The following is a 13,480-nucleotide window of genomic DNA, read 5'->3' as shown; positions in this document are numbered from 1 at the left end:
CTTTGCACAAGAATTGTAGTCACATAGCAGTAAGTCTTTGAATGGCCAATGAACGATTCGTACTAGCACGCGATTGCGGCGATGCCTTCACGTGTAACATCAGGAAAGAACAAAAGCGGTATGGCGGCCACCGGTGAACGCATGGGGGGAGGGGGGGGTCACATATGAGTCAACTGCCGATTTTTCGGACGCCCGATTTTCCGGACATGCACGAAAATTCGGACACTATCGCGGCACCGTCACCAGCCCCATAGACGTCAATGTTAAGAACGTCCGAAATTTCGGACGCTGAAACTCTTCGGTGTCCGATTTTTCGGACTTTCTGCCCGATTTGTGGGTCCGAAAGGCATTAATTGGAGCCCTCACCTCTGCCGCGTCAATCATCTCTTAGGTTTGAACCAGCGCGTACGCAAGTCGATCTGTGTGCGACAGTAGCAGAGTCCGAAAGTCAGCTTTGTCGCAATGCCGAAGCGTTATGGGGTGAAGCAGACCAGAAATTCAAAGGGGCGGCTATCGCGGCGCCGTGCGGCGGTGTTACGGATAAGCAGCGGAAATGCACGGAGGCGTGATGGCGGCAGCTGGCAAACGCTCCGGTACGACTTAATCGCTGACAACCCTTACGATAAGCATCTTCAGTTAACTGCTCGGTAGTGCACGTGGCCTAGCGCAGTTGCATGCGTACTGCACGCATTTAATAGGCGAGAGCCCAAATGCGCCGCGCCGCCATTCCTGCTGCCTCTTTGTGCGAGACCGCTAAGTGCGCCGCATAGACGCGTTGCCTTCGCGGACGAAACCAGCTCGCCATTGCCGCGCCCGTGTGCGAGTGCGCATCACGAACCCGTTCATGATAAATGTGTGCGTACGATACAGCAACAGTAAAGTGACGGCGTCAGTTTAGTTGGCGATGTACTGCACACAACTAGAAACGATCGGCTAGATACGGCAGCAAATGCTGCGTATCAGCGGCGATTCGGCGATGTGTGTGCGCATATGCGCACACGCATCGGGGAATGCCGGACGAGTCGTCCGCTCTTCCGCCACAGTCTTTGTGTTCCGCGTCATCGTTTAGAAACGCTTCATGCGAGATAGCCGTAATCTATTCCGCGCTTTGCTGTTATCAGCGGCGCTCATCACGAGATGTAAAAGTGGCGGTTGGCACGTACGTAGTTAAGCGGGGTTCGCGGCAGGTACTGAATGTATTTGCGAGAGCCTGGGCGCGCACTAAAATGCCTAATAATTGTACTGGGAGGCATTAAAGCTATTTCGGACGTGGCTGTGCATGAATTTGTTTTTTCGGACTGCCCGATTTTTCGGACGATTTCGCGGTCCCTAGGGAGTCCGAAAAATCGGCAGTTGACTGTATTTACAACCACTCAAGAGGCGATTACCACAGCACTATGGAAGCCTCCATTACAAAGGCGCGTAGAAGGACACGCTTGGGCGCGTTAACATGTTCTGCGAACGTATCCCTGGCGCTGCTTCTAAAGTTACGTTTTCCCATGCTGAAACTGATGCAGGCTTGAAAATTCTTGCTTGCGGGGTCGTTTCGGCGCAGTTCGGCGCAATTTTTTCAATTTTTATGCTTTCGGAGCAGCTTGGCGCAGGAAAATGGAATCGTATCAAAAAGGCGCAATATGCGCAGCTGTCTCACCCCTGAACATGGAGATGAAAGATGTGGCAGAGGTGGGGGCTCAATTAATGCTGTTTTGGACCTGAAATTTGGGCAGGAAGTCCGAAAAATCGAAAGCCGAAGCTTTTTAGCATCCAAAATTCCAGATGTTCTTATAGATCGACGTCTTCGAGGCAGATTTGGAACCCCAGGAGCACACCCTTGGCTGCCACATCAGTTGGGCTTCCACAGAAGTTGAAAGAGGAGGAGCAGGAGAGGATGAGGAAATGGCATCTTTGCCTTTCACGTGTAAAGTGTTGTCGGCAACACTTTGGTTGCACCAAATCATGTACATAAATAGAATTCGGCCTCTACATTGCCTCATTCTTGATAAGACAACTATGAAACACCTCCCCGCCAGTGCTTCATCAACCTAGCGAAAAGAAACACTTTCATGTTGCTATCCCATAAGAATATGCTTAGGAATCCTCTCTAACTTCTTTTTTTTTGCAATTTCGCTTCGAAGTATTCGAAAAATATTCTAGAAATATTCGAGAAATATTCGAAAAATATTCGATTCGATTCGCACTCACACTTCAATATTCGAATTCGCTTCGCACCCAAAATTTTGCTATTCGCACAGCTCTAGTAAAAATGGTCGACCTACAACTATGTAAATACAGTATGAGCACGTGTGTGGGCATGCTGCACTACATATTCCAGCCGGGCAACAGTGACGCCACCCGAGTGCTCACCTGCCGAGATTCTCGACGCGTCCCAGGCAGGTGGAGAAGCAGTAGTTGTGACTGATGATGACCGAAGGGTAGAGAGACTGGAAGTCCAGCACCACAACGGGGTCCGTATAGAGCTGCGCCCGGGGCTCCAGCACCAGAGGGATGAACTCGGGTGCCCGCTGCCGAGCACGCTGGGCCGTGGATGCACTCAGGGCCACCATTCGGTGGCTGCGTGCCAGCCGCAGGAGCATGGACTCCACCCGGAACTGAAAATGTTACGCACGACAGTGATTCATTGACCACAAACACTGACGACAGGAAAAGCACAGCATAAATTAACCGTTTCTATTAAATGAAATGTATAAAATATAAATAATCAAGAAAGTATAAAATAAAGTGGACAAAAGAGCTCTACTACCAACCTACCACAGCAGCCCTACTTTCGTAAACTATTCTGGACATCTGTGTACATTATGACCCGGCCTCATAAGTTCCTCATTCATATATTTTTTAAGGTACAAAGTCACTAAAGCGCACTCCCAGCAAACGGCGGAAAAAGAACTAAGTGCAGTTAAACCTCAATAAACTTCAATGTAACGAAATTCTCAACATAGTAATTTTCTCATACTCAAGAAGAGCAGATGAAATTATCACACCGTTTGTAGCTCTTCGTCCCTAGCAAGAAAAAGAAGTCCACGAATGAAAAAAAAAAATAAGCCTGCCCAGGCATCATGTCATGCCAGAGGCGTACAAGAGTAATGCCCACCTGCGATCCTCGGCTCAGCACCTCATAGAACTGAATGCCAAAGATGCGGGCCATCTGGCTCGTCTTGCCAAACACGTTCAGCTCGTCGAGCAGCTCCAGGTTGCCGCGCGCACGAAGTGCGTAGTGCTCCACAGTCCGCCACCTGCGCCCAATCCCAGAGTGCCATAAGCATCGTCACAGACAGCAGGCACGCTCCCCAAACCTAGCAATCGTTGACTCCCACAACTCATCAGCGCCGTGTTGACATATCTGTGCTGTGTCCGTTTCCTCTACAGTCCGTATTCTAACTCCATTGCGTTGTTAGTTATTCCACGATGCTCATCATCTAGCTTGTTCGCATTTCCATTCTCAAAGACTTGGTTCTCGCCATCTTCCCATCAAGAATGCTATGTCACACTGATAGCGAACAAGCCTTTTGTGATCTATAAGTGCCAGGCACACAAAGTTAAAGCAAGGAAAGACATGCAAGCCAAATGACAATTACTGCTGTGCAACAAAAAAGATGCTCCCCCTCCCTCCAAATGGTGCAAGTGTTTTAAAGTGTATGCTTCAACACGATTAACTATGTGCAAAACTCCAGCTATCTTGTGCAAGGCTCCACAATTAAGCAGCAGCAATGGCAGCGGTGGTCCGCCAACACCTTGGGGATTTGACATCAACGACGACAACGAGTCACCTTCACAAGAGGAATGCTAAAATGACCATTGTGCTTGGAACACCGTTTCGTATAAACACGGCATCACACAACAAGTGCACCAAGTGACAGTAAAAGCTTGTTTGCACCTCATTAGATGGATTTTTTTGATAATTTAAACTAAATGGCATGGTAATAATAATAATTTTGGGGATTAAAGGGGCCCTGCAACACTTTTTCAGCATGACAAAACGCTTCCAATCGGTAGTCGAGGCTCCTGAGAACATGCGAGCCAAACATTATAGTGCAGCATGCAGCTTGGAATTTACAATTTTCAGTCAGCTAGAAATCGTTCCCTCTTCTTCCTACAAATGATGCCATATACCCAAATTCACAGCCATTGGCTGATTTGAGCATCGTGAGCTGCATAGTTACCGAGGCTGCCGTGGGAGGCCGCCACATGCCCGTGCAAGCAATCGCACTGAAAGTAAGCCGCGCATTCAAAGAAAAAAAAGAAAGTGTTCAAGGTCATGACGCACACGTGATGCAACTTCTTTCACCCGTGCCATCACTCCCTGTTTAGCTTCCAGCGTGCTCACTGGTACAAAAGGAGAGAGAAAGAAATTACAGCGTGCTATAAATCTCTAATGCCACTCATACTTGACGGATTCAAAAATTTTTGTGACGGTCAGTTCGTGAGGCAATGAACTCCTTTAGTGAAGCCATTCAATGATTACCATATTTACTCGAATCTAACGCGCACCTTTTTTCCGGTAAAACGAGTCCAAAAATCGCATGCGTGTTAGAATCGAGTACCGAAAAAAAAACACAAAAAACTCGGGTTATCGTATTGTCATCAGCCTTTCAAAATGGCCGCCTCCTACGCGCCTTGGCCATTTGTGCCATTATTGTTTCAGTTCGTACGTGTGCTGAGGAGATTGTCATCCCGTTCTGCGTCGTTCGCATCGACGGCATGGAAGTGCCGACTCCAAATACTCAACGAGTGCACCACGATGCCGCATTTAAAAGAATAGTTATTACACGTGCAGAGACGGACGGATATTGGGCCGCATTGCCGTCGTTCGGAGTTCCGGAAACGTGAGTGCGAGACTGGCGCAAACAGAAGCAGAAGATTTTTTTACAGCAAAGCTTCACGAAAAGGTTTCAGTGGACCAAAGCAGGGCCGGTTTCCCGAAATCGAAGTGCGTTGACAGCGACAAGGAGTTGTCCGACAGCAACGAGGACTGATCCATTACGCGAGTCGTATCGCCGCCGTAGTGGTGACAGTTTTAACGGCAAGGCCCGCTTTTTGACTTAGTGTTTTACTTTTTTGAAACTTAAGTTCTTTAAAACCCAAATGCTTGTTCTTCTGAATGTGCGAAGTTTGACTCCTGAGGACATTTTTTTGTTCTTTTCTCTCACGAAAAATGAAATGGGTGCGCATTACAATCGATGTTTTACGTTTCTTTTTTTTTTGGTCGCGGAAAACGGCTGTGCGTTACAATTGAGGGTGCGGTGCAATCGAGTAAATACGGTACTTGGAAAAGTGTCACCAGGGCCCCTTTAACATCCCAAAACCACGAAATGATTACGAGGGACACCGTAGAGAAGGGCTCCGGAAATTTCGACCACCTGGGGTTCATTGAAGAGGTACTGACACAAAATTTTGTGGCCAGACTTGCCATAGTGGCCAGACTTGCAAAGTTTTTCTGCCAATGACCGATATATAAGACAGGGGTCGACTTTTTAGGGCTGTTTTTTTTTTTAAAAAAGATTCGACCTATATTCCGGTTTTTACGGTCGTTAAAAGCTGCATGAACAAATAGCTCAGGCAGTGATAGTAAGAAACAAACACAGAGAGATGATCATGAATTCCTTTTTCAAATAAAAGGTGATGGTTTCAGAGGTGCTTCCACTCCTTTACTTATCATATACCGTATTTATTCGAATCTAAGCCGATGTCTTTTTCGAAAAAACGATGTGCGAAAGTGGTGGGTCGGCCTAGATTCGAGTACAATAATTAAGTTCTTTTTTTTTTCTGGCCTTGCGAATTTCGGGGGTCGGCTTAGAATCGAGGCCGGCCTAGATTCGAGTAAATACGGTAGCCTTCAGATTATCACCTTAGTTAGTTCAAATTTCATTTAATTCAAACTCTGCAGGCACTCCCATGAGATTATAAATTAATGAGCTTTTACTGTATTTATCAGTTAGCTACAACCTACCGCTACAGCAGAAGGAGACGTTGCACGTCATGAACAAGGGCACTGATGTCACGCTCGTTCGTATACAGTCAAAGAGAGCTGAAAATTTTAAGAGGGTGACAGATTCGGCTGGCCATTGTACTACTGTGTTACAAGAGTGCACAGCGTGAAGTGGAAGCAATAGGACGACGGAAATGCTTGTCCGTGCCTCATCGTCCCGTTGTTTCCATTTTGCACAATACACCTGTGCAGCAACTGAAAGTAAACACTAATGCAAACAGCTCGCAAAACCTCTAAAGTCGCAAGTCACGAATGCTTCATCAAATGTGGCCCAGCTGAGCAATGCCGGTAAAGAGAGCGGTGAAAGTATGCTCACCTGAACAGGTCCTTGCTGAACCACTCTGAAAGCAGGCGGAACGAGTAGAGGGGCACTCGCCGATGCATCACATGGTAGTAGGTGTTCTCAAAAGTGTAGATGTTCAGAGCAACCTGCACGTGTTAGCAAACACACAGCCAATCATGAAAACGTGGCAGAGGAATGCTGGACACTCCGCTGTTCTCAATGGCCGGACATTTAGAACACAAGGCACTCCCTTACTGTGCTACCAAAGCAAGAAGAGGGCATTCCGCTGGCCACAGGATGCCCTGCGGAGAACTTAACCTCATTAGCCTCCTCTGAATTCTGTACGACTAGAGTCCCTAACTGTTGTGAAACACATTCGCCTCGTTTAAGGGGGGACGCGGGTCTTAGAATAGTAAAAAATGGACAGAAAATCAGTTTTGAGAAAAACGCATTTTAGGTATGTTTGCACCCCTAAGCAGCTGCTCTCAAAATATTATCGCCGATTTCGCCCGGGAAATGGGTTAAAACTTATTTTTAAGACGCCACGGGAGCTGCAAAATGCATCTCAACAGGCAAAATTTGTTCAAACTTCCCGCGCGCGCCGCGGGCGCAGCAGCTGGCTGATCGCCGCCATCTTTGGCTTGTTTTGAAGCTGTTTTCTTTGTGTACATTTTGCTGCGTTTCAAAATGGCGTCACTGCAACAGAACGGCCGCTATCGGCGCTTTTCCGAAGGGTGGTTGTAGAACGCTCATTGGCCAGAGCGCGCGCGCGCGAGGCGAGCCCCTTCTCTCGCGCCTCCCATTGGCTGGCGCAACCCGAGGCGGCCATTTTGTTTTTGTATTTTTGTTCTGAGCTCACGGCTGCCGTGTTGCCGGTGTCGTGTGCTCGTGTGTTGTTACAAGTGTCATCTTCCTCTGCTTATGCTCACGTTCGTGCGGCCCGCCGACACACAGTTACCTTATTTTGTGCTGGCACATCCGGAGATTCTCGTGCAAAGAAGACGCGCCAAGCGTACGAGGGCGCGATGCCGAAACTACTTGTCGCTACCGGAGCGTCGAGTCTACGAGAACCGCCCGGTTCCCCTTGGTCAAGCTGGAGCCATCGGATCATTAGGCAACGCTTCAGTGGCATTCGAAACCGCGTTCGTATGGCATACTATGCGGGACTGCCGAGTGCGTGGGAAATACGGCGACGGGAGGAGTGCTTGGCATCGCAGCGCGCAACGAAGCAGCGGAAGTTCAAGCCGTTGGATGTTGGTGAACGGCGGCAAGGAAAATGGCACAGAATTTATCCGCGTGGACTTATCCGTGATAAAAACGTTCTTTGGCCTTGTGCTTGGTTCCGAGTTCGGCTCAAGCAGTGACCTTTTTCAAGGCAGAGGGTATAGGCTGCTTTCAAAGCCTGTGCTTCATTATCATAGGTGCGACTCGCGCGAGAAGCGTTTCTCGTAGAACGTAGCTGGTGATAGTGGTGCTAAAGATAATTAATGTAATTTGAAGTGAAATGAATTAAACTAGGGCCACAAATACTGTCGACAAGGGTGCAACGGTAGTCGCTTCAACCACGACCTGACAGAGCTACACCGAAATTGCAGAGACGCCGTGTTACACTTTGGGAAATTCATTTGTGCTCCACAGCCTTGAGAAGGTTAAAAACTGACATTGGAAGTTGCAAAAGGAGCACTTATACAGTAGTGACACCAAGCACAGACTTTCAAAATTACACAAACCAGCAGGGGACCCCGAGTACAGCCCTTGCCTGCTGTTGAGCCAAGTGCTATTGCTGGACAATAATAACTGATTTTTGGTTTAATAAATAACCCACATGCTTTTTAGACTTAATCTCTCTGTCTATTTTATTTGCCTGTTGCAAAGCCACATTCATAGACAAATTTTGTATTTCTTTAGCTTGCAAGGAATTGGTACAGGCCTATGAATTGCTAAAGGTGGAGTTTAGCACTGTGGTACTGGGTGCACTATGTGGCTTTATAAGAAGATTTTGCCAGTACATTGGCAGGTCATGGTCACATATTTGGTATGGCTGTTCTCGTGAAGAAGAAACCTATCAAATGATATAACCACTAGTGCTGTGGCTGCACTTCCACAAAAGTTACAGTTGTCTGAAACTTCAAATGCGTTTTTCTCAGTTTGATATTTTTGCTCAACGCACTCAGCCTTACGGGGTTTTTTTCCATGTTGTTGTTGAGTAAAAATCACAAATTTGGTATCATTTTACTCGTATTGAAACGATCTGGGGGGTGATGCTATTTGCATTACTCTAGCACCATTTTACAAATTTTAATTAAAGATACTAATGAGAGTGAATCAGAAAAAATAACCACCAGTGAATGTTCATCTGTTTTCTGACCTTCACAGTGCTCTCAAGGGAATAAAAATAGCATCACTCCCTACAGCATGATCTGGGCATTGGGCCCATGCACTTACATATTGGTTTTAGTAGGTCGAAATTGCCTAAAAGCCCCGTAAGAAGCAGGCACTAATTATTTTTTTGAACCTCGAGATCTTTTGAACTAGTGCAGCTATTAAAAAACTAATTACAGATTTGAAATCAGCATAAAAAAACTGGTCAAGACAGTGAAGTTTGGTTCATATTGACTCAAAAATAAAGAAAAAATTTTAGGACCCACGTCCCCCCTTAATTGATCCTGCGTGCCTGCAAAACGCTCAAGTATGGTGAAATAGAAGAACACACAGGCGGACAAACAACACAATACACTCATAACTCGATATAGCGAACACGGATATAACAAATTATCGCTTATAACGAAGTAAATGAAGAATAGTCTTGTCATAGATACAGTGTTACAAATATACGTTTATAACGAACTTATTTTCGAGTCAGGTGCTTCTTATAATGAGGTTTGAGTGTACTATTTTCTCTTTACACCTGCAATCAAGTGACAGAATAGACACAGTACAGTGCTCATGCTGCCATTTTTTCACGTATCTTGTCTGTGTCTCCACCTTGTTACAGGAAGCATCAAGGAAATACAAGCACAAACTGTCAGCTGTCGTTTACGCTACTTTTCTGCATTCAAGTTATGTACTGACCAACAGACTTTGATGCGATTCCCTAGAAAATTGCTCTCTCTTTTTAAGATTCAGTGAGTGCATGTTATGCATGAGGACCTCATTGAAATTTCACATCAATTAACATGGTTCATATACCTGTGCATTTCTTTCTTATCTGACACACTATTTAGGGGATCATGAATGTGAGGAGTGACAGAAGTCCCTCCGGTATTCATAGCATTTCCCATTATTCATTAAATGGAGCACACCTGGCATTTATCCATGGACCCGTCAAAATGCCAACAAGACAAGTATAATACTGTTACACAAAACCTATATTTACAAATATTTACATGGTCGGAGACAGCACAACAAGGGCACAACAGCAGCACCAAAATGGCTAGCACGATCGACTCCCATCGTTGTCAGGGTGGTTTAATCTTTCCACGTGCCTCTTCGCAGCAACCTGTACAGTACTCACGGATTGAAATGTGACATCATTCTTTTTTTGGTATATCGACTGCTAGGAGCAATTGCTCACGATAGCCAGGTCATGTCACTGCAAATCTCGCTGTTTAAGGCAATTTTGGCTCTGATGCAAGGGTTCGAGTCAAAATTATGCCAATATTATATGAATTGTTGATGCTGGAAATTAAAGTACGACCATTACTTAGCCATAATTTTTCGCATTTCGATCCATGAGTACTGTACCCTCTTGCAAAGAATGGAGAAATGTTTTTCACTAGAGACCTCTTTCATGCTTGAAGCAGTACACAATTCGATTAGGAATGTCATCATCTCTATGCAGGCATGCAAGATTAGCACAACATCATCTTCAACGAACCTCCTTGCGCAGGATCCGCCAGGCGCCCAGCAGGATGCGTCCCAAGATGTCTTTGCGGCCAGGTGGAGGCGGCGCACGCGAGAGTCGCGCGTACAGGTCCATATCCAAGTGTTCGGCCCGTTCACACAGGTAGCCCCAGGATGCCCGCTCTACGTCGTACCCCAGCAGCACGTCGGGGTCCCATCTACGGAGAAGATGAAAAACACCCTTCTGCAGCAAGTGGCTGTCTTTAACACACCACACGACAATTAAAAGCAGTGTTTTGAGATTCCACACGGGAAATCTCTACAAGAGCCCAAGGCAGCACGCTATAATCACAGTTTGCACGACAAGAAAACATTCCCAATATGTAGACAGTGCTCCCGTGAGCAGAAGAGGAAAGTGCTATTGTATGCATAGAGCAGGAAACATACTCTCCTATTGCAGCAAATTCATTGCTTTTGCACCTTTTGAAACTTTCCCATCTTACTGTTTTTTTCTTCCTTGCCCTATGCAAAATCAGAAACACATTACACGTGGGCATGCCCTTCATGGCTTGTTAGCCAAGAGAGAGGATAATTGATGCTGCCTGTTCTCTCACCAATCTCTCGCAACTCTTGGGCACCTGTCAGACACCATCAAAGCAAAATGAACGGAGTGACAGGCTCTCAAAATGCACCCGAGATGAACGAAACCAATAAGTTCAGGGGGAACGAAAGGAGTAACCATTGCAATTCTTAAATCTCTATTAGTGTGAGGTCCTCTTCAAAACTTCATTCAGAAATATAATATCAAATCAAATCAATATCAGCTTTATTCATCGAAGTAAAAAAAGAAATGCGTACAAAATATCTGGACCTATGTTGCTAGTGGTTGGTCCAACATGGAAAATATATAAAGGTTAGCAACGTACATAAATGATCATGGAGTGAGAAGGTTTTGTATATAACCATGAGCAAGCTTTAATATATTAATTTTAGGGGTGTGCGAATATTCAAACTTTCGAATATTTTTCGAAGTGTTTGCTATTTGATTCGATTCGCACCAAAATTTTACTATTCGAAGTATTCAAACTTCCGGAAAATAAATATAACAGTTTATAATAAAGGAAAATAAATATAAAGACGATCCATCGGCATGCAGCGTGCTTTGTCTAGAGTTTTGGGGCACCGACATGCGAAACTGCTAGCCGCTTCCACCAGTGCTCCGAGCGGTCGATGCGCGACGAGCTTGCCGGGGGGCCAGCTGCCAATGCGTAAAATGCCCATCCACGGTTCCGAGGAGCCAGCCGGCGATGTGATGCATTGCTTGCGACGAAACACATTGTGGCTTCTTCACTTTCGCATAACCGCTAGTGCGATGTTCTTGCCCGCAGAGTTCAGATTCGTCTCGTACATCGGCGCCGTGAGCAGTTAGGCCTAGCGACGACTCCGAGCAGTAAGCTCAGTCGCGATGTGCGTGGGCATGGTGCCCGATGTTTCAAAGTACGCCATGCTCGATTGCGAGTACGAAGAGTCATCTGCAATGGTCTTCGTTACGAGGTGCGAAATGCTGATAAGCAGAACAGTCGGTCCGAGATGTACGTCTGCGATGTTCGCGAAGAGCGCGGTGCACTATCGTAATCTGATGCTTGAGCTTCCGCTAGCAGCTGCCAAACTAAAGCGTAATTATATTCTAAATGATCGTCAGCCTGTGAACACAGAACGAGCGCGAACGCGTCACAGTTCAGGGCTGGGCAAAGATACTTTGAAATTGTATCGCGATACGATACAAGATACTCAGGCAAGAAGTATTTGAGATACAGATACAAGATACTACAACACCGATTGTATCCGATACGATACATTCCAACTGTATCTTGAGATACTTCGATACATTCGCAAATTTGTTACTATATATCCATATAATGTAGCACTAAAGGCCTATACATAACAATTTTCGCTCGAAAATTTATTAACTGCGAGCAATTTTGTTTCATTTGAATGAAATGTATGTTGATATCTCATAAGTTTTGCACTTCTAGCTCAAGCTATGTCAGTTTCATTCCGAAACAACTTATGGTGTTTCTTTAGCTGCTTAACATAATAGCTCTTTATACACTTCGCTGATGGCAGTTTTTGCTTGTCGTTTTTCTAACTGATGGAAATCGCTGCTCTGCTTGCCGACCAGCTAGCGGGTTGCCATCTACTTACAAGAACGCCAACAAGAAGCCTCTGCACGATGGTGCAAATACCGCTGTGGAGTTCTACCTTGCCCGTAAACGTATTACAGTTTTCAGCATAGCGGATCACCGGACAGGTGTACGCCACCAAGAACATGTGCAGCCCAGAAACCTTTCAGATGTATTGTACAGTTGTACAAAGCGCCGCAGGACGTCGCCGCTATACACGCTATTGGCACTTATAGCTACGATTACCTGCTGATTAGTAACAGTATACAGAAGAATTTAGGGAAGCTTAACCGAGGAAAACAAATATATCTAAGTAAAATAGAAAAGCGGTTCCGTATCAAACACAGTGAATAAGTATAGAAACACAATACAGACGGCCACCCCAAGAACTGGTGATATATTTAAGAGCTAATAATATGATTAAGAATAATTGTTGCGTTTTCCGTCGCAAAACCACGATATGATTATGAGAGATGTTGTAATGGAGGGCTCCGGAAATTTTGACCACCTGGGACTCTAAAACCTCAATATAAGCGCTAAATATAAGTTCTAAAACCTCAATATATTTTCCCTCCATCGAAATGCGGCCGCCGCGACCTTCGGGACAGCAGTCAAGCACCATAACCACTAGACCACCGCGGCCAGTGACCCTTAATAGCTATGACAATTAGGCATTTAAGGTAAGACCATAGAAAATTCAGTGTCTACGAAAAATAGCGTAAAACGGCTCGTCGAGACGCTCATGAGAAAAACGGAGCATTTCGTTTCTCGAATCCCTTTGCTAACAACTTAAAGATGGTTATTATAATGAAAACTCAATTTCGCTAATTTACTCAGCAGTAAGCAGAATTTGTTACTGTATACTCTAGACACGCCCGGATAATTATATATTTGTTTTCAACATCGCCTTCACGTGACAGTAAATTCAAGTGGAATATAAGTTTGTAAACAGTAGCAAAAATGACGCAGACATCTCAAAGGTAAGAATAAAACAAAGAGCTTACCTTGGCATCACGTTAAAGACATATTGCAGTAAGCAGACCGAAAAAAAAAACGACATAGAGACGTAGGTAATGTATGAGATGGAAAAGAAGGAAAAGAAGGACAGCTAAGAAAGAACTTGAGCTTGTCATTTTAAGCACATGATTATGATTTTTTGTGCTTATG

The 13,480-nt window shown here is 45.3% G+C and overlaps 1 protein-coding gene across 1 annotated transcript in view; it reads right to left on the bottom strand.

Moving 5' to 3' along the window:
• Positions 1 to 2,360: 2,360 nt before the first annotated feature.
• LOC119395771 (DNA polymerase zeta catalytic subunit) overlaps positions 2,361 to 13,480 on the bottom strand; it is a 28,687-nt gene continuing 17,567 nt past the window's right edge. The window contains exons 4-7 of the mRNA XM_037662775.2: positions 10,165 to 10,348; positions 6,321 to 6,433; positions 3,110 to 3,251; positions 2,361 to 2,609 (exon numbers count right to left, since the gene is read on the bottom strand). Of these exons, the coding sequence (XP_037518703.1) occupies positions 2,361 to 2,609; positions 3,110 to 3,251; positions 6,321 to 6,433; positions 10,165 to 10,348 (688 nt within the window). The remainder of the gene's footprint in view (positions 2,610 to 3,109; positions 3,252 to 6,320; positions 6,434 to 10,164; positions 10,349 to 13,480) is intronic.

This window comes from Rhipicephalus sanguineus, chromosome 6 (assembly GCF_013339695.2).
Source record: "Rhipicephalus sanguineus isolate Rsan-2018 chromosome 6, BIME_Rsan_1.4, whole genome shotgun sequence".
Lineage (NCBI taxonomy): Eukaryota > Metazoa > Arthropoda > Arachnida > Ixodida > Ixodidae > Rhipicephalus > Rhipicephalus sanguineus.
This window is presented reverse-complemented; position numbering and strand designations above follow the sequence as displayed.